This window comes from Corvus cornix, chromosome 18 (assembly GCF_000738735.6).
Source record: "Corvus cornix cornix isolate S_Up_H32 chromosome 18, ASM73873v5, whole genome shotgun sequence".
Classification (NCBI taxonomy): domain Eukaryota; kingdom Metazoa; phylum Chordata; class Aves; order Passeriformes; family Corvidae; genus Corvus; species Corvus cornix.
The window spans coordinates 4,473,185-4,493,980 of NC_046347.1; the positions used below are offsets into that span (position 1 = coordinate 4,473,185).

The 20,796-nt window shown below is 47.4% G+C and overlaps 1 protein-coding gene across 1 annotated transcript in view; it reads left to right on the forward strand.

Annotated features, from left to right (window-relative positions):
• UBE2O (ubiquitin conjugating enzyme E2 O) overlaps positions 1 to 20,796 on the forward strand; it is a 62,368-nt gene that overhangs the window by 32,509 nt on the left and 9,063 nt on the right. The window contains exons 2-13 of the mRNA XM_039562221.1: positions 815 to 874; positions 5,923 to 6,033; positions 6,720 to 6,817; positions 8,253 to 8,316; positions 10,016 to 10,159; positions 10,791 to 10,900; positions 11,702 to 11,852; positions 12,618 to 13,120; positions 15,790 to 15,944; positions 16,836 to 16,948; positions 18,006 to 18,131; positions 19,141 to 19,230. Of these exons, the coding sequence (XP_039418155.1) occupies positions 815 to 874; positions 5,923 to 6,033; positions 6,720 to 6,817; positions 8,253 to 8,316; positions 10,016 to 10,159; positions 10,791 to 10,900; positions 11,702 to 11,852; positions 12,618 to 13,120; positions 15,790 to 15,944; positions 16,836 to 16,948; positions 18,006 to 18,131; positions 19,141 to 19,230 (1,725 nt within the window). The remainder of the gene's footprint in view (positions 1 to 814; positions 875 to 5,922; positions 6,034 to 6,719; positions 6,818 to 8,252; positions 8,317 to 10,015; positions 10,160 to 10,790; positions 10,901 to 11,701; positions 11,853 to 12,617; positions 13,121 to 15,789; positions 15,945 to 16,835; positions 16,949 to 18,005; positions 18,132 to 19,140; positions 19,231 to 20,796) is intronic.

Genomic DNA, 20,796 nt, shown 5'->3' on the forward strand with positions numbered 1-20,796 from the left:
CTTCTGGAAGGGCATCACTTGGTTAATCACTGGAGAGTCATCAAGTGATACGTTCCCTGGTGCCCACAGGTCTGTGTGAGCTGCTCTAGGGTAAGTAAGGATGGTCTGACCACATCCTTTGTTGCCAGAATGAGCTCTTTGCCAGCAAGTGCTTTAGCAGGAGCTGGAATAAGCAGTGCTTTGGCTTTATCCATGGTCTTATTGATGTTTCATTATGTGCATAGACCTGAGAGCTTTTAAGCGCAGAAACAGCCATTTCTTTTCCTTTTTTTTTTTTTTTTTTTTTTTTTTCAAGATAAGTGCTTGCTGCAGTGGATTTGTCACCTATTCCCCTGCCAGCCAAGACTTCTTACTGTACAGGACCTTGCTCATGTGTCCCAGGCCAAACAGGCTTTCCACAGATATTTGGGAGTATCTTGGGTGAAAAGCATGCAGGATGAGACACGGAGCTGTGATGTGTCTTCTGTACTACATAGACTGGATGTGGGTAGGAAATGATGCGTGGTGCAGGCAGAGGAAGAGAAGAGGAAGACTTGAGGGGTTGAGTGAGTCAATGTCTGCACCCTTTTTGATGTGTCTGCTGACTTAGAGCACAGTTGTGGATGGATCCCCTGGTTGCTGATGTCAGATCTGTCAACTGGATTTGGCAAATGTGCCAAGGGGATTAACTCTGTATATGGAAGTGCCTCAGAATCCTCCGCTGCAATCCTCCTCAGTCTGGAGGGTTGGGATACTGTGCATTTGTATTTGTCATGTTATTTCTGACTGAGTATCATCTGGGGTCACTAAAGCAAATCTCTCTTTCTCTCCTTAGTTGAAGCTTGAAGATCGCTCAGTGGTCCCTCGAGATGTGGTCAGACACATGAGCTCCAGCGTAAGTGCTTTTTTTTTTTTTTGTCTCTTTTTGACTGTGATACTGCTGCATGGATTTCTAGGACTTGCCAAATTGCCTGAATGGAGCTGGACAGTAATGCTTTGAGCATGTTCTATTTTTAGGTTGTTGGATAGACTTAGCTGCATCCAGTGAAAATGGAATTCTGCTAAGGCTGCCTCTCTACAGTTGGCTATCTGCAAAGGTCTCCTGAGCAAGCAATCCCAGTCATGGTCAGGGAAGGAGACAAGAAGCCTGTCTACCCTGCCATTCTTAAAGTTTTACATTAATCCATTCTGAGATGTGGGGACAGTGGACCTGCTCTCCCAGACCTAACAGGGAGGTTGGAGTGGGGGCAGATCCCAGTTCTGCTGCTTGCCTTTGCCTCTTTGTGTGCTCTGGTAGAGAACTTAAAGGGAATATATTCAGACACACCTCTCAGTCTACAGTAAGCAGCATCTTTTCCAGCTTCTCCCAGAAATACAGCAAACCCAACACTGCTGGAGCATCCAACACAGCTAGGTGGACAGAAAGCAAGCTGGTTCTTAAACAGCAGCTGAGAAGTGTTCCCTTTGCTCTTTCTGGATGCTGTTCTGTGTCCCAGCCACTCTGTTGCAGTTGTATGGCACTTGTGCCTATCGGAGATGTGTGGATTCGGAGTTTGTATGGGGAATACTGGGGAGGTGGTTGGGTATCGATGATCAGATGGGATGTGCTGTCTTTAGGAGCTCAGCAGGGTTGGTGGTTTCTTGCTGTGGCTCAGAGCTAACCTCTAACCCTGAGCCATATGGCCCTGCCATGTGCTTGCCTCTATCTTCTCTTGACTTGCTTCCAGCAATGTGGCTACCAAGGCTGTGATGAAGGAAGCAGCTGGCCACTAACTGCTGTAGTTGCACCACATGGTGTGCAGCCTGGTGCAGGGATAGAGAAAGCTATTCTCTGACCTGGCTGCCTTGTTTGGGTTTTTGTGGTTTTTTAAATGAAGCCTTTTTTTGTCAATTAGTAAAAGTAAACCCACCCCTTTTTCACAGAACATTACAAAGGAAAAAAAAAAGGAATGAAAAGCTTGAATGATAATTTGAAAATTGCTGAAGCAAAGTATTTCCTCAAGAAATTTAATGGTTGTTTGAAATGGAAATTTGAAGTCAAGATATCCTTCTAAAACTGCAGCTCTATGAAAGAGTTCCAATCCAAAACAATGAACGGGTAGAAAATGGAATTATCAGCTGTTCACAGTGTTGTACCTGGCACAGCTGGAGCCTTCAGTATATTCTTCTCACTCAGGGGGATACTTTGAGTCCTATCTCTCAATTGTTTGCTATCCAGTGCTTCTTAAATTCATTTTAAGCTTTCAGGACAGCAGGTTGTTCTCCTCTTGGCGAACATGGATGTGCTGCTTTTGTTTGCAATTTCCATTCTCATTTGAGCAGAAATTGGCTCCCCTGGCTTGCTGCACATGTTTTGGTATATATGTACCCAGCAGTTGTCTTGCACATTTGTTTTTGTCCATTTGCATGTTCAAATAATGATATTTGCTTGACCCTTGTGGCCAGTAACTTCATTTTTTAAATTAATGGAATGGTGAGATTGTAACTCAATTTCTTACCCTCAAATGTTTTAAATGTTAGTGGTGAATTGAACAATAAACCCCTTTTATCCCAAAGAAAACCTTCACCTGCTAACAGATATATTCCAAAAATTACAGGAGCATTTAAAATAGAAAACCTGCAAGTGTTAGCCTGCCAAATTCAGGATGTGGGATGGTTGCCCTGCACCAGTTGGCCTGGCAAATGGAGAATGTGGAATTTATTCTGTATTCAACACAGTCTTTTAGGGCTTGTTTTTAACCTTGAGCGGGAAGGACTTGAAATCCTCTGTTCCTCAAGAGAGGAGAGCTGACTCAAATCCATGTGCTTCTCGTCGAGCACTGAGTGTGGGGAAAGACTGCTTCAGGGGGAAATGCATAAAATGAGATCATTTTCACTGAATACAGTTGGGCCTGAAAGTCTAATCCAGCTGGATGAGAAGCAGGAAAAGTGGCAGAGTTAATTTTTCCAGGTGATATGCTAATTTGGGGAAAAGGTAAGAAGTAGGTCTGTAATCTGTCAGACACCTGGATTTTGTTGCTTCAAAGGATGCTGGGCTATGCTGTCCCTTTTAAACAAAGGAGTAAGGGTGGTGTAAAGATGCTCTTAGAAAAGAGATTGCTGAGGGAAAGAGTAGAAGGATGGGAGATAGAAGATACGGGATTGAAGGCTATGTTTCCAGAGCTGCTGCACTCTGGGAGGAGAGTTTGCTGTTCTGCCTTAAAGCCTTGTCTCTGGTGGGGAAGGAATCCATTCACTGCTTAAATACTCAGTGTGGTGCATGATGTCAGGGTACCAGAAGCAGCTGGAAGAAGGTCTAGGGAGTGCATTTAATTGTGGAGTGAGTGGGGCTTGAACCCATCAGCTCTCCTCACTCAGTTCAGTCCCCTCCCTTTTCCAGTTCTGCTGTTGGGGTTGATGGAAATGGATTTTTGTTAACAGAACTGTGAAATGTCAGCTGGTTTCATTTGGCCCCTCCCTTAGTGAGATCAGCTAATAAAAGGATGGGTGTGTTTGAGCTGTGCCAGGCTGAGGACCTGCCGTGGAAGATGAGACAAGTTGGCAATGTCTCTTTTGGGGACTGCACTGCTGAGTGCTGCTATAAACTCAGAGTGATTCAGCAGAACCCCTCAGCCTTCAAATCTGCCTCTGTGCAGGCTAATGTTTCATGTGACAGGGAAGTAAATAAACTCATAATAAAGGAAGGTTCAGTGGCATGTGAGGGAGGAGAACTGTGACTCAACAGCCCTGTAGGTCCTGGGGTCGCTCACAACATTGATTTCTGCTGTCCTAACCACAGACAGGGCTCTGCACTTGCTCAGGCATTTTATAACTGGAAGGAGAAGCGAGCTGAGCTAAACCTGTTGCTTTTGGCCATGACAAATAGCACCCAACTGTGTTAGGTGGGAGGCACCTTTAGGGTGGTGCAGGTACCTTCTCCGTGGGGAAACTCCGAGAACAGACAGAGGGTGTTGGCATACATCAGTGACTCCAGTCCTGGTTTTATTGCTTGCTATACTTTCACCATCCATTAAAGGGATTTTAGACCAAGAGACAATGTGATCCACAGAAATCACAGGTGCTGGATTGTATCCTGTCTCAGAGCTGCTGTCATGTTGGCTGCTGATAAAGGAAAAATTAATTCTGAAATGCGCAGTGCAGGGCAAGGAATTTGCTTCTTGAGTGTTTTTTGGTTCTGACTAACAGACTAAAACACAGGGCCTGAACTGCAAAGCACAGCCAGAGGATGGTGTGGGTATACTTATTTTAGCTTACTCTGGAGAAAAAGCAGGGCAGGTGGCTGTGCTGTAGCCTGGAGAAGCTGTGGGTTTGTTGAGCAGGTGCCACTTCTGAGCAGACCTCACTCATCCCACGGCTCAAATCGTGCTGGCAGCAGCTGTTGTGAAGCCAGTGTAGTTCTGGCCAACCCTTTTCAGGTGAGAGTGATGGTACAGCTCTGCTGGGCTCTTTCCTGGCAGCCTGTGCAGGCAACAAGCTTAGCTGCAGTCTGTTGTGATGGAGCTGAAGCTGGGAAAGGCTCCCTTTGCTTCCCAGCCCTTCTGGAAAGGAATGGGAGTGGTATGTGGAGCAGCTGGAGGGAATGAGCCCCTGCTGCTTTGGGGTCTGCCAGCCTGGCTCTCCCAGCCCTCCTGGCTGTGCTGGCACAGCTCAACCTGGGGCAGGTCCTACTCTCCTGTCCCATTGTCTTGGAAGCCTCGGGGCTGCAGAGCACTGGGCTGGTGTGGTGTGAGGAGAGGACTACCAGCAGGCAGGTGGAAAGCAAGCCAGCTAAAAGGGCTGAGCAGCCTGTCCAGGAATTACCCAGGACTGTCTTTGCTCCAACTGCTCATCCTCAAGATGAAACTGAATGAGTTGAACACCAGCAAACTTCTGAATTCCCACAAGGGCTGCCCAGGGCTCTTTGAGTGAAAGCCCTGACTAAAAACTTCCCGGGGTTGAAAGAACAGAACTGAGCAAACAAATCCACTTCTTGCAGGATATAAGCCCTTTGAGTGTTGTGCTCAAGTTCTGCTGGAGCAGAGACCTTGATGTTTGAGATAAGGACAGCTCATACCAGGGCATTTGCCATGCTGGCCCTCAGTCAGCTTTGATAATGGACTTGTGGTCTTTAATAAATAAGAATATCGATTGTCCCAGCTGTCAGGAGGCCCCGGCAGCTGCTGCCTTTGACAGTGTTTGGGTTAGCAGCCCTTCCTTGAAGGCCTCCACCATATGTGTGAGCAACGTGCACATTGTGTGCTCCCTGCCAAGCTGCCCCCAGAAGGCTCCTGACAGCATGCCTTCTTTTCTTTGGGACAAAAAAGATTAAAACTTCGTTAAAAAGTGAGAGAGATAATGACAAACCATCTTATAATTAGACCAACTGTAAATTATCTGGCTGCAAACCTTGAAATTTGACCAAAGGTGCCAGATTTTTTTTTTTTTTCAGTATGGCACAAAATAAAGGCCGTTTATACTGTCCTGCAAAATTATGTGAGTTAAAGTCAGAACAGCTTTAAAGAATTTCTGTTTTGTTGCTGATCTACCCCTGCCTTTGCTGACTGAGCAGTACCTGCACATTGGTCCTGTGGAGCTGCAGAGATTCACTCAGTTGAACAGAGCAGGGAGCCAGGCAGATTATAAAGCAAGTAAATACTAATCACCTGATTTAGTAAGGTCTTATTTGACCAGGTGCAGGACTCTCTGCTTTAGCAGCCATTTCAAATTCTAACTGAAAGACTTCTAACTGGGAAGAAAACACTACAGGTCTGTAATAGTGACCTCACCTTCTGAGCTCTCATAGTGTTTTGTGAAATGCCCTTGCAGAACAAGGACCTGAAGGGTAAGAGGGGGTTTAGTTTTAAAATTTATTTCTCTCTTCACTTATGACTTCTACAAAACACATACATCTGTATGTAGGACCTCCCCTAGGTAACAAACCCTTTTTCCCCTTTGTGTTTTCAGGACAGTCAGTGTGGAACTGTAATTGATGTCAACATTGAGTGTGCTGTGAAGCTGGTGGGAACCAACTGCATCCTTTACCCTGTCAACAGCAAAGACCTGCAGCATATCTGGGTGAGAACACAGCCAAAATCCACATGGGAGCCAGGGCTTGGTGGTTTGGAGGGATGCTGCTGTACTTCAAATCTGTCTTGAAGACGAAGCATCCATGTTGTGCAAGATGCATCTGCAGCTTGGTTTTATTTTAAACTTGCTGCAAGCAGCCTCCCTGGGAGAAGATGATGCAGCATCTCCTCATCTCCCCATCTGTTCTGTGTTTCTCATCACATTGCTGAGACCAAATTGTTTTGAAGGGCTAACTGACATTAAATTCTGTGAGAACTTCTGCACTGAGTGTGGAAAGCTGGTGTAGCAACCTGACCAGGGCAGCCCATGGCTGTGGCCCAGAGCTGCTGAGCTGCGACACCACTGCTGTTTAAACAGGCTATAAAAATGCTGAGATGAGTCAGGCAGATTTCTGTTAAGCTGGAACAGTCTCAAACATATCTGGTTCTCTCTTTGAGTGGGTAGGTGATTTCCAGAGACCAGGTGGGGTAGGATTTCATTGTTCTTTTTCCTCTGAGAGAAAGAAAATTTGGGAGTAAAGAGCAGGAATGTCGTAACTCATCCCAAGTCACAGCCTGTGGGAAGACAGTAGGATGTGTGCTCCTCTGGGATGAAAAATTAGTCTTAGTGATGAAAATTGGCTCCAGCTACAACAATTGATATTTATAAGGTTTTGTTTCCTGTTTTCATCACAGCCTTTCATGTATGGTGACTACATCGCCTATGACTGCTGGCTGGGCAAGGTCTATGATTTGAAGAACCAAGTTATCCTCAAGCTCTCCAATGGTGCCAGGTACTTCTCTCCTTCCTGTGGAAGACTGTCCCCTCTGGCTTTCACAATCCTGATCTGTTTTATGAGAACAAGAAACAGTTTGGGCTTCATTTACATAGTGATAAGTTATCTGCTTGCATAATCTTCAGATGTAGAGCAAGAGAACACATCTTTCTCTGAAAATATTGAAAGTCATTGACAGCCCTTTGGAAAATCTGTAGTCTGAAAGGCGACAATTTTTTTTAATCCCAGCAGATCAGTGCTCCAGAACTAAAGCACACTGGTCTTTAAACTGTGCTTCTCCTCTGCAAAAGTAGCTGTTTAAGATGGGTGGTTGTTCCAGACTAATTCTCAGTAGGAGTGCTGCAGGAGGAATTCTTACCTTAAAAAAAGGGTCTGTGAAATTCTGGAAACTTGCAGGCTAGTGGTTTTTATCACAGATGAAAAAGCAGCCCAAGATAGAACAGCTGTTCTTTTTCACTGAATTTTTTATAAATGAAAACACAATCCAAAGTCTAGAGAAGGATTTAACCAGAGATACTGAAAGAAATATTTGGTGAAATTTCTGCAAAGCCAGCAGAAAGATCTGAATTCTGTTCCTCTTGCATGTGAGACAGTGACTTGTGTGCTAACCCGTGTGAATTCACTACATCCACTCTGCTACTGTGGCCTGTCTTATCCAGCAAACTCTTGATGCAAGGGAAGGAAGGAACCAGTGGAGGGCCAAGAGGCGTATGGGCCTGGCAGCTGGGGAATAACCCATCTGTCTTGTAAATTGAGTGTTGACATTGATGTTTAAAACACAACAGTCAAATCCACAATCCTGCAGCCAGCTTTGAGCCTAGGAGAAGTGAGTAATGTGAGATGATTGGTGGATGCATCTAAGAGTTTGACTGTGTTACTGTGCAGTTAACCCAGGCTGGAAGGTTCTTAGGTGTATGTTAAACTGGGAGTGAAAAATAGCCACACATCTCTATCTGTAATGCCTGCAGTTACTGGTGCAATTTAAAACCTTGCCTGGAATCTTGTACCAGCTCCTGCACAGCTGTGGAAAGTGAGGTAACTTTTTGCAAAACCTCTTCTTAATGAATCGTTTGAAATGCCACCAGAACTCACTCTGGAAATGAAGCTATTACTGAAGAAAATATGCCCAAGTTGCCTTTAGTTCCCAGCATGGTGTGAGCAACAAATGGGACCTTTGCAGCAGACAGATCTTGTCCAGCACCCAGCCTGTTACTTAGCTTGGTTTTTTACATGCTGAATGTGACCTTTAGATACCTTTAATGCTTTTACAGCTTGTCTATAACCAGTTTTTCTCCGGACCATAAAAGCTCAGTGATGCACTGCTGGGTGCATGGCCAGACGTGCTCAGGCAGTGTCAGTCCCTCGGGTGCTGTTTGCTTTTGGGGTGGATGGCTCTGGGAATGTGACAGTCTGTCTCCTGTCTGCTTTCCAGGTGTTCCATGAGCACGGAAGATGGAGCCAAGCTGTATGACGTTTGTCCCCACGTCAGTGACTCGGTGAGCAGCTGGGTCTCCTGAGGAGTCCTTCTGATCAACTTTGTCTTGGAAACTTCTTTGTGCAGGAGGGAAGGAGAAGGCAAAATTTGTAGGCATTTATTAATCCTAAGAATTAAATGGTGTATCACAAACAGTAACAGTTTAAAGGTGATGTTAGTAATGAGCAGGTTTTGAGGAGGTATTACAATGAATACATCCAACTGATTTCTGTGTAAACAGCTTGTGTAATGTGCTGTCAGATGGCTGGTGTCAAGGCAGTTCACTCACTGCTCCTTCTATCTGCACATGCTTCTAAAGGCTCTTACTCCATTTACTGCTTTCAAAAACTGTTCCTCTTCTGGAAAAAGGCATTTTGTTTAACAGGTGTTCTGCTAGAAGCAGGTTTTCAGATCATGTAAAATAATGTCTCTTGTTACCGCAGTCCATGGCATGCTTTGAATGGAGCCCTGCCACCATACTGGCATTTTCCAAATCACGTAGCAGGGAAGGTTTTGCTGGCTTTTGGGCAAAACAGTTTGCTGTGTGGTGGGACCTAACCTCTCTCACCTTCAAAGGCTGATGACAGCTTGCTTGTTCTTCCAAAGGGCCTTGCTGCACTCCTGGCAGCAGTGTTGGGAGATGACGGAGGATGACGTGTGATCCTTAGGAACTAGCAAAGCACTGAGCTCTTCTCCTTCCTAGCCTTCAAAGCAAAGGTCCCTTTGATCTAAAACTGCACTTCTGCTGAAACTTGATGGCAGCTTGTTGAAGAGTAAATGGAATATCAGTTCAATAGGATGTGCTGCTGTGGTTTTCTGGTTTTGTACACAGAAGGAGTGGTCTGTCGCTCAATGTTCTCCAGTACCTCAGTCTCTGCTACTTGGGTTGTGCAGTGGGTTTTCTGCTCACTAAATAGATGTCGTAGCAACGTTCAGCTTCTGGTTACCCGATTTTGAGATGGCTTGTTTTGAGTCAGGCTGCCTTTAAAGAGTACATAGTCCTCTGGGGAGTCACAGCTTGGGCTGAATCACAGGCTGTCTCCAGCGTTACTCTTGATGCTGTGCTCAGAATTGCTGTGTGTTAGGTGCTTACCTGACTTAGATCTTGTCACGCTGCTCTTATCCCTTCTGACAAAGTACAAGACTCGATGCAGTTTTGTGCACAGTATTTTATCTACCCTAAACTGCTCTGTCCGCCCCCACACTGAATCTCAGTATCAGTGGGAAGGAGTTCTAGGAAAGCAGTTGTTGTGTTTACTGTCCTGTTTTTGTTTTCAAAGAACTGTCATATTAACTAATCCACCTGAGACAGGAATAATACACACTTAATTTGACAAACAGAGGAGTGAAGGCACACTCTGCCTCTGAAAGCTGTAGGTGGTTGAATTAGAGCATGGAAGAGAGATAGATGTCCTTGCCCGGCTGATATGGGCTACCTTGTTAGTGAGAACCTCTCTGTGGAAATAGGCATCTTTTGTTTCTTACAAGTACCTTTGCTTCTCCTGCACCAAGTCCTGGTCCTGTCTGAATATGTGACAGAGCAGGTTGCTATAGGAACTGCTGGGCTGCCTTCAGGAGAGGATGAGCTACAGGAGATGGGCATCTTGCAGACTTTACCTTTATAGTTAATTTTACTGGTCACAAAAGATGGAAGGGAAATGCTGGAATATTAAATCTTGGAGTCCTTTATGCTGCTTTTCTCCTCTCCATTTCCCCCACAGGGTCTCTTCTTTGATGATTCATACGGCTTTTATCCCGGACAAGTCCTCATCGGGCCATCTAAAGTGTTCTCCAGTGTGCAGTGGCTCTCAGGTGTGAAGCCTGTTCTGAGCACAAAGAGCAAGTTCAGAGTGGTGGTGGAAGAGGTAAGGACTGACACCCTGACACATGGCCACCTTCTGCCAAGCACAGTCCCAGGCTGGCTGTTTGGAGCAGAGTCAGCTTGCCATGGTAACCTCCCAAGAGCAAATGTGCCGTGGCTGTGGTGACAAATTTCTCATTGGGCACTGGCAGGACTTTTGAGCATCCTAGCAAGGGTCCCTGCTGGAACCCTGTAAAGTGATCACGTGTCAGTACACTCAGAGGGCAGTACTGCTGGTCATTATGGGTAGTAGGAGCACATCTTCTATTGAAACTTAATGCTGCATGCTGTCCAAAAAGGGAGAAATATTGCTGACTCTTGGGTTAAAGAAGGAGCAGCTCCAAATCCATTACCATATTTCTATGTGACATTGGACTGCTGATCTATATGTAGCATAACTTCCTTCCCAAGCCACTTGTCTTTCCTTGAAGCTAAAAGCTGTAGAATCTCTGCATTGTCAGGAGTCAGGCTGTGGGGACACTGGAGTTGTCCTGGATGTGGTGAAACTGCACTTGCCCATATTAAATGATAAAAGCAGGTTTGCTGCTTTCCTGTGTGTAAACTTTCAGATCTGAGACACTGGTCTGGGAAAGTCTCTGAAAAGTTAAATTGCCTTTTCTGTCATTGCATTGTAGGTACAGGTGGTAGAACTAAAGGTTACTTGGATCACTAAAAGCTTTTGTCCTGGAGGTACTGACAGTGTGAGCCCTCCTCCCTCGATAATCAGCCAGGACAAGCTGTCCAGGTGAGATCCCTTGAAAACCCCTTCTCACTCCCAGCACCCAGGCCCTGCACAGGCTGTGGGTGACAGGCCTACCAAGAGACACAATGCTGCCGTTTCCAGTGGGGTTTTTTTCTGTATTGCATACCTGCATATGCCAGAGCTTCAAAAATGCAAGATAACAATTTCTGAATTAGTTTAGCAGACACTTGAGTTACCAGGACGAGGGCAAGCATCCCACTAATGCTAAGTTCCCTCCAGCTGACAGGTGCATAGAATGGTGTCGGGCAGCAGCTTCCTTCTTCCCTTGTCCTTTCACTCCTGCTTGGAGCAGGCTGCATCTCCGTGTGGGGCTGGGGTGGGGCTCAGGGGTGCGGCTGCAGCCAAGGTTGGTACTGAGGCAGTAACTGGTGCCCTCTGCAGGCTGCAGCTGCCAGAATGGGCTGGGAAAGCTCAAAAGACAAGTCAGATGAGCAACAGCACTGTCAGCGTGGGTCCTGGCTGGGGCTCATGTGCTGGAGGGGAGTGGCTTTCAAATGACAGCAAAAAAAACCCAAATATCTCTTGGCGGCTCTCTGGGGGGAGGGGGGGAGCTCCAGGGAGAGGAGTGACTTACGTCCCATCCAAACCCTTTGTATCCCCACCCAGTCCCTGGTGAGATTCCTGCTTCTCCTTTAGAATTGTGTGCCTGGAAATTATTTAGTGTGGTGTTGTGCCACCCCTGAAGCAGCACTGTTGGTGTGAGGCCATGCCAGCCTTGTGAAGGCCATGGGCACTGCTGGGTTCTGTTACTGTTCTGTGCTCATGGCTTTCCTGTTCTGCCAGGGTAAAGCGTCTGGGGTGCTTTGACCATGCCCAAAGGCAGCTTGGAGAAAGGTGCCTCTACGTGTTCCCAGACAAAGTGGAACCTGCAAAAATCACCTGTGAATGTCCTGAGAGGAACTGTGTCCTGGGTGAAGGGTCAGTTGCCAAAAAGGTGAGTTGAGGGGTTGAGGGAGCTATCGACTGCTCTAAGCATTTCTGGTCACTGTGGCTTTTAAAGCAGAGATCTTCCTGGTAGTCATGTGGTCTGAAATGTGACTCCTGAAGTGGTTGCGAAGAGTAATGGCTTGTTGTTGCCAGCAGAGGAGTCACCTTGTGGAGCAGTCTGACTGCACTGGGTGAAGCAGGCAGCTAACACCTTGAGAGAGCATGAACAGGGCCTCAACACAGAGGTGTCACCTTGCAGGGGTCAAGTGTGCTCTGACAGCTGGGACTTAAAAATATGTTGTTTTCCTTAGCATTCTCATGGAGCTGAAATGTTCAGTTAAATCCTTGGCTGTGGTGAAACAAGGAAATTGTTTTTGCTTCCTAGGCCAAGTGAGTCATGCTATGGTCTGTACCTGCTGGCTGTGGAGCCGTGGTGTTCCTAGAATAACAGGATGTCATCAGTGTATAGATGGTGACCTCCCTGCATGGCTGTGCCTGTTACACAGATTAACTTGTGCAGCTTCTTGTGACCTCCCATAACAAAACAGTTCAAAACATGCTTAAAATAAGCTGAAGGAGCAAAGCTCACTTTCTGTGGGCTAGTGCACTGCTGCTCCTGAGCAGAGCAGTGTGAGATGCTGGTTTGCAGAGTGCTCTGGTGCAGGTGAAATATGCAGAGCCCCATGGGTGCACAAAGCTGAGCATTCCCCAGGTTGGCTGGCAGCCTGCTGAGTGTTCAGGCCCAGCTCTGACCCACATCTGCTCTCTCCAGGTGAGGCGGCTGCTGAAGAAACAGATCGTGAAGATCATGTCGTGCTCTCCGGAGTCTCAGAGCACCAGTGAAGCCCCTGACAAAGAGTCTGCTGCAGCTGCTGACCAAAAATCAGAAGAGCTTAAGCCTGATTCCAAGTGTGAGCTGGATGACTCTTCCAACAGTGCACCAAGTCCTGGGGAGAGAAAGGAGGAGCAGCCTGAAGAAACAGGGAAGGAGAAAGGGGGAGCAGCAGTGCGGCAGCAGCAGCCTCCCTTTCTCCTGAAGGATGAGGGGCTGCCTGACTACCGGCTTCAGTCCATGGAGCAGGATGCTGATGATGAGGCAGCTGATGACACCGATGACACCAGTTCTGTCACCTCTTCTGCTAGCTCCACTGCCTCATCCCAGAGTGGCAGCGGCACCTGCCGCAAGAAGAGCATTCCTCTTTCCATCAAAAACTTGAAGAGGAAGCACAAGAAGAAGAAGACCAAGGTTTCACGAGAGTTTAAGCCGGGAGACAGGTGAGCTGCATTTCCACACCCACGTGCAATTGCCAAAATCTCCCTTGCCCAAGTGCTCAGATGTGAAGCACCACCTGAACTCGGGTGCAGGATGATGGTGAGTTTGGGCACCACCTGGTAGTAACTGCCAGTGATTATCTTGTGATGACTGTGCAGTGGCCTGTGTGGAATCAGCTTGGTCTGAGTCCAGCTTCTGGTGAAACTGGGGCCACGTGACGTGACACTGATGCTATTCCGTTTCAGCTGTGCCTCAGGGCATCGACAGCATATCTGTGCTGTGCTAGACTCTGTGTGCAGGGAAAGAGGTGAATAAAGATCACACAGCTTAAACATGACACTAATTGGTTACCTTATTGGCAGCTGCTGCAGAGAGGCTGAGGACAGACCGTGGAGTGGACAGCTTATCCTAGAGAGCTGTCTCCAGAACAGCACAGAGCTCTGGGCTGGCAGGTGGTAGTGCTGCCATGGTCTCTGTTATCCTCACCCTGCTCTGCAGAGATGTGCAATTTTTGCCGACAGTATACTTCTTAATATTAGAGTTTTTTAATGAACAAATTGCACTCACTTCTTGAGAGCCTTGGAGGAATTAATTTCAGTAGCTTGGGGAAGGGAGCACTGTGTGTATCTGCCCGTTTCTAGATAAAACTGGATCTCAGCAGCTTTTGCTTTTAATTTAGGAGTGTTTAAACTGTTTTCATGGGATGCAAGGATGTCTGACAAGTGGTCTGCCTTGTCTGTTGGCTTCCCTGGGCTGCTTAGTTGTGTACAGATCCTGCATCAACTGGCGCAAGAGAACATGTGAGAATTCTCCTAGGAAAGTGACATTATCAGTATTCAAGGGATCCAGCAGTTTGAGAATGTCATGAACTTCATTCGCGTTTTGTGTAGGTATTTAGCTTTGCCTGTATGCAAGGGGAGTGGTTCCTGTAGTCCTTGTGAGTTCTGAAGAAATTCGATTTGAAGGTCACAGTGCCCAGCAGAGCAGTATCCAAGTGAGAAAAAATGGGAGTGTGTGATAGAGTTCCTGGGAACGGATCCTGGGTTCACTCCTCAAGTCTCACTCCCCCACTGAATGTCTCTGTTTTACTGAAGGTTTTGCTAAAGAGAGCTTAGCTAGAGCACCTGGTGGCTCCCTGCACCATACAGGCAGTGGGGAGAAATCCCTGTGGCAGCCCCAAGAAATTCTGGTGCTGGATCTGGGCAGCTCAGTACAAGGAGATGCAGAGACAAACATGAGACAGAGAGTAGGAAATAGAGGCTTTTCCAGCACAGACTGAGAGCCCCCAGCTGATGCTGTGAAGGGTGCCTGTGGCAGCTGGGCACGGCTCAGTGTGAGGGGCCAGTGCTGTTGAATATTTCTCTGAGGTGCTGAGGCCATCAGAGATGTTCTACCAGGCACTGCTGAGAAATGCCGAGCGCTTGGGCTGCCTGCATTTGGTCACCACATGTGATGTGTCAGCTCGTGGGCAGCTCTGGCTGCAGGGGCCAGCTCAGCATGTGGCTTTGCCATCAGTGAGTGACCTGCTGCAGCTCTGTGCAGCGCACAGACCGCTGGATATCTTTTAGTGAGGGTATACGGGGATTTTTATTAACATCAAGTCTTGATTTTTGTTTGAAGCCACATACACTGCTGCAGACGAGACTGCTTCATTTCCTTACTCAGCCTTTCCACTCCCATCCTCAGCTGCATGTCCTGTGTCCCCCAGAAACCATCTTGTTGCATGTCACACACACACTTGGCCTGTTACAGACCCTTCTCTAATAATTTCTGCTGTTGACTGCTGGCCCTACTAAAAACTTCATCTTAAAAATATTTCTCTGACATTTGTAAAAAGAAGGCTGGGGGCAAACAGCTGTATTTGCCTATTGTATCTTCAGATTTGATTCTGAAATGAGCATAAATCCAGCACTTGTGTAAAGGGAAGATTTAAAGTCATGGGATTTGGTTTGTTCTGTGCTGTAAGAGAGACTAAATTAGTGGAGGGCTCATTAGAACAGTGTCCAGCTAGTCTGTCCCTCCTGCCCCAAGCACTTTGCCTCCTCAAGCATCCCTGTCAAGCCCCATAGCAGAGAACCAGCATGTGGTACACTATGGCATGTTTGGGTTTAATCTCTGAGCTGCAGAGACACATGTGTATGTTTGAACCACTGGGAAGGACACTTTTCTCTTTTAAACAAAATCCTTTTTGCTTTGCCCACATTCAGTGTGTTGCCTCTTTTCTTTTTGTTTTGTTTTATTCTCTCTGGAAGGGCTGTGATGATTTATCTTTCCAGTCATGTGTTCTTCTAGTTTCAAAGACTCCTCAGAGCTGTCAGGCTGGAAGGTGCTCCAGTGGAGATGATCTCAAGTTTCAGACTATTTGAAGCTCCTGTGATGTTGCTGTCAGGGGCAGAAAGTGGGTGCTGGTAGATGCTAATTTGCCTCTGTAGGAATAGAAGTGAGCTCAGCAGGAACTCCCTGGAAAGTCAGTCCTCCTTCAGCAGTGTAACATCTGCGGCAATTGAGAACCCATCAAAACAAAGCCTGCTGTGTAGCTGCTTCCGTGGGCTCTACATGGGGTTTCCTGACTTGCTTCCCAGCCTGCTGATCCACATGCCTTAGTGTTGCTGAGGTCCATCTTGATCCCTGATGTTCCCTTTGGTAACTCAGTGCCTTTCTGTGCTGCCAGGGTTGCTGTGGAAGTGGTGACCACGATGACTTCAGCTGATGTGATGTGGCAGGATGGCACCGTGGAGACAAACATCCGCTCCAATGAGCTGATCCCTGTCCATCATCTGGACAACAACGAGTTCTGCCCCGGCGATTTTGTGGTGGACAAAAGAGGTATTGGGCATCAAAACAATGCTCTTAATTGCAAAGTATTGTTCAGTCTGGATCCCCTAATGTGCTCTGTAGCTGTTAGTGCTCAGTTGAGGTGGGCACCTGACAGGGACAGCAGTGATTCAGCTGACTTGGCAGGAATGGCAGCAGAGAACCATTATTTACATACCAAAGTTGAACTATGATGACAGGAAGGATGGGGAAGGAATAAATGACAAAGAGCCAAACTAGAATTTTCAGTATTTCTGCAGAGCAAGGGTTGCCCGCCTTGAAAGGGTCAACAGCTCTGAGCTCTATCACAGAATGAGGGGAGAAACAAATAGCTCACCTTGGGCTGCTTTCTCTGTATGGCTGATCTGTCATGACCCTTACATTTTTTTCATGGGGAGTTTTGGGATCCAGAGGCATCTTCTTGAATCACTTCTCTTCCCCAAACCAATTGGTGATGCTAGTGAGGGCCGTGGGACAAGTTCAAGGAGAGTGTAACAGCTTCTGGATATGAAATATTGATGCCACCATCTGGCTCTCAGCTCCTTTTCTAGCAGGGGTAGACCTTCAGCATTGGGGAGCAGAAGACAGTCAGGCTGGGAAGCAGGAAAGCTGGCTTAGCATAAGTAGAGACTGGTTTATGTGGCCATTTCTGATGAGTAATAGTCTGACTGGTCTGGGTTACACACAGTCTGTGGAAACTAAAGTTACCCGTCAGCTCCAGCTCTACCATTCTAGTTTGGCAACAATTTTCACTGTGTAGGAAGAACTGTTTTTCCTCATGCCATTCACAAATGGAAGGCTTCAGCCATGAGAACCCAAGAGCTGACAGCCTGAGTCACTGAGCAAAGTCTGTGCTCCTTTGCCTGATTTGTCTGTTTTCTTCCCTGCCGTTGTGACCAAAAGCTCAGAGCTCCCAGGATCCTGGGTTGTATGGAGTGGTGCAGTCCGGGGACCACATCGGCCGTACCTGTGTGGTGAAGTGGTTCAAGCTGAAACCCAGTGGAGATGATGTGGAGGTAAGTGCAGGAGCCAGTGCCTGCTGCAACCAGCTAAGAGAAAGCAGCCACAAAATAACACAAGCTTCACAGATAAACACAGATAAGCCTGGGAATCAGCTCTGCATTAATTGTGTGTCCTTGAGGAAGGGAACAGTGCTCATGGGCCTGGGAGACTTAGCTAGAGGTGATGTCGCTTCCTATTTGTTGATGTCTGTGAGGTAGCAAAGACCAGGCAGGAAATTTACATCTCATGGTATCATCAGGTTCTGGTATGGATGAAGAGTTTTGCTAAAGTTTTCACAGACAATTAATTTCTTGAGTTAATTATAAGAATTTTTCTGCCCCATGTCTTTGCGTGGTTCACAGAAAGAGGATTATCTATTGCATGTTGTTGTGCTTGCCTCTGCCCATAGTACTATTCCCCACAGTCACCCTAATGCCTTTTCCTTGGGATTTGTAGGAGTACTGTACTTTCCACAGTCTTGATAGACTGCAGTCTAGTTGGAGATGAGAGGGGGACTCCACACTGCTTTGTCTTAGGCTGCCAGACCACACTGTCATAACTGAGCAGGGCCCTTTACATGCAGAAGCAGAACATGGCCTGGGGTTGTTCCCCACTTATTTCTCACAATTTGTGAGCTCCTAACTCTCCAGGAGAAATCAAAGGAAAGGTGTTTCCTATTAAATGACAAGTTTTTTGTCATATTTCCTGTTGCCTTGGATCATTTCAAAAGTAAACTCTTACCCTGTGGGCCCCAGTGAACTGCTTTGAGAAATCTGGGTGTTCAGAAGGGAATAAAACACTGTGGTTGCACATCTCCTTATCATGGTGATGTGGACCCTGAGGTGAGGGTGAGCAGATGAGACAGAATATCTGCTTCCCTTCATTGTTGTGCCTTGAGTGACATGCTGCTGGATGAGGTGACAATAAGGGACATTAGCAGCCTCTTGCAGGCTGTGGGAGCAGCTGAAAAAGGGACAAAATAAAACGAAAAGTGCTGTGAAGTGCCGAAGGTGTGTTCTGGGGGTCAGTGCAGCGTCCTGGGGCTGAGTGTTGCGCTGTGTCTCGGTGCAGCTGATCGGGGAGGAGGAGGATGTGAGCGTGTACGACATCGCCGATCACCCGGACTTTCGCTTCCGCACCACCGACATCGTCATCCGCATCGGCAACTCCGACGGAGCCACGGCCAAGGAGGACGAGGTGGGTCCTGGGCACAGTGATGTGACCACATTGCCACCAAGTATTGGTGGAGACACGTGGGAAAGTTGATAGGAAGGCTTTAGGCCACACATGGGCATCCTAAACTCCCTAGCTTCCTGATTTTTGTATTGGTGTCCCCTGCTGTCATGAGTAACACATCAGATCTCTGTCTGGTGGAGATGTAACCTTGAAATCCTTTGACCTTGATGACAGTCTGCAGCAGAGCATGAGTGAAGCTGAGACAAGAACTGAACATATGCCTGAGGGCTTTTCATAAAACTCTTGCTTAGGATTTCAGAGTAACTTGTAATAAAAGGATATTCTGTGGGCTCCTGAGCAACCGTGAAGGTGGATTTGTCATGAAACCGGTTTCACTTGGCAACAGAAGGCTGGGGTTCTGGTTTTCATCTGAGCTATGTACATGTTAATTTTGTTGAGCTGATTAATCTCCTTGGGGTAAGACGGAAGAATTTATATTGTAGAGGAAACACCCCTGGAAGGACCTCCAGCTTTTGAGCCTGCTGCCCTAAAAAAGTGTCAAAAGGTGTAGTGTGGCTCTTACAGCACGAAACACATCCCAGCCTGCTCAGCTGACCTAAATAACTGGCTGCAGGGCAAGGTGCTCCTTGCTGCACACCCTGCACAACATGGCTTGTTTGTTCGTGCCTGTGCTCTCTGGGGAGCCCCTGGTGGTGCTGGGTGTTGGGGGGGGCTGAGGGCACCCCACTAGAGGGCACCCCCAATCCACGGAGGGCCTGCCCCTTGCTGGCACTGAAAGGCCACTGGTCCTGTCAGAGATCAGGATCTCCTGCCAGACCAGCCCTCCTGCTGCTTGTGGAGGGGAGTTCTCCCCACCTCCGTGGCAGAGTTGTGTGGTTTCTGTACGTAGGATGCAGGTGTTGCTCTAGGTGGTTCTCCAGCTGGGGAATGTGTTTCTCAAATCCTTCCTGCTCTGCACTGAAGTGCCTGGGCAAGAAAAGGAACTGACAAACCACTCTTGTCTCCACAGCCTTCGGTTGGACAGGTGGCTCGTGTGGATGTCAGCAGTAAGGTGGAAGTGGTGTGGGCTGACAATTCCAAGACTATCATTCTGCCACAGGTGAGGTCCTGTTCCAGCTCCAATATCCCTGTAACTGTTAGCTGAGTGACAAGACTTGGATTTAAAGCCTGTGTGTAGAGAGATTCACTGGGTATGGGGCTCTTGCTCCGTTGATTGGTACAGTTCCATGTGATAGGGTGGCTTCCCAGTTCCGTTAGCAGAGGAAAATCCTTCTTTTGTCAGGAGGTCTGGGCAACTGGTTGGTCATTACTGCTCTCAAATCTAGTGATTAGGAGAGCCTGGGCAGGCTCTTTTTGCCTTCACAAGTGCACTGCATGGTCCCAGCTCTGCCCACAGCCCTGCTCCTGGCCTCCAGCACCCGGTGCTTTGCAGAGCTCAGGGATCGTCGGTTCTGACTGGAGCCCGGGTTAGTGCATTGCCCAACCAGGACACCACCGAAAGACGATTGCATGTTCTGTCTCTCTTGTGAAATGGCACCACAGTGGGGTTTTTGGCTGAAGAAACTCCTTCAGAAGCTGGGCCAGAGCCACAAATTGTCACCTTAGCTAACCTAGGGATCAGACTCAAATCTTATCCCAGGGCAGGGAGGGAAAGGGTTTGAGTGCAAGCTGAAAAATACAGATACAGCCACACTGCTAATCCACTGCCCCCCGCTGATTTGTCTTGGGTTCTTTTAAGGCTTTTGTTGTACTGTCTTGTACTCATACTTGCTACTCCCCATACAGTTTCATCCCCTGTCTTCTCTCCTCGTTGCCTGGAATGAAGGCAGACAGCCTAAAGATACAAGACAACCTGCATCTGTAGAATCCCATTCTGTCACTGGCAGAGCAACCACTGCCTCCACTGCAGAGATGCCTTAGCGAGTACAAAGTACTTGAGCAAGATTCCTTTTTAAACCAAGCAGCTCTGCATTAATTACAGTAGAATAGTCAATGCCTGCACTATGGCAGTGGACTGGGGCGTACAAAGCAGGCTGCTGTCTCCCTTCCCCCTGTTGTCACATGTGCTTGGATCACAGGCACAATCAGAGGTCTGATGCGTGCTCCACAAAGGGCTGTTCTCACACTGCGGTGCCAGGGCTCTGCAGCAGCTCCTGCTGTGTCACGCCAGTCCCTTCGATTCTGCTCATCTGCGTAATTATGGGAGTTGGGGAAATGTCAGGAGCATGAATTATCAGTTGGTAAAACCATGATTTATCAATGCCTGCCCATGTGCCCAGAGACGAGCTGTCTGGGTGCTTTTTTCACAGCTCTAAAAATAAAGATGGCATAACTGGCTAATTAACTTTCCAACTCAGATTTGGATTAGCTTTGAGGGCAGTGAGTTTTGATGGCTTTTCCTGCCTGCAGTCACTTGTGTTGAACCCAGCTAACCTCTGCTGGCTGCCTGTCTCTGGGTGGCACAGGACTGGCTCAACAGTGCTGGTTCAGTTGAAGGCTTTGACAAGATGACTGAGGGTCCATGTGCTTTAGCCTCTGGGGTCATATCTTGTAAGATTAGGAGGATTCTTGGGCTGTCACTCAAGTGTCAGAAGCTTGTGGATGAAATGCTCCCATCTTGACTGCAAACACAGCCCTGTAAAGGTGTTCTTGCTCCCCTGGTTCT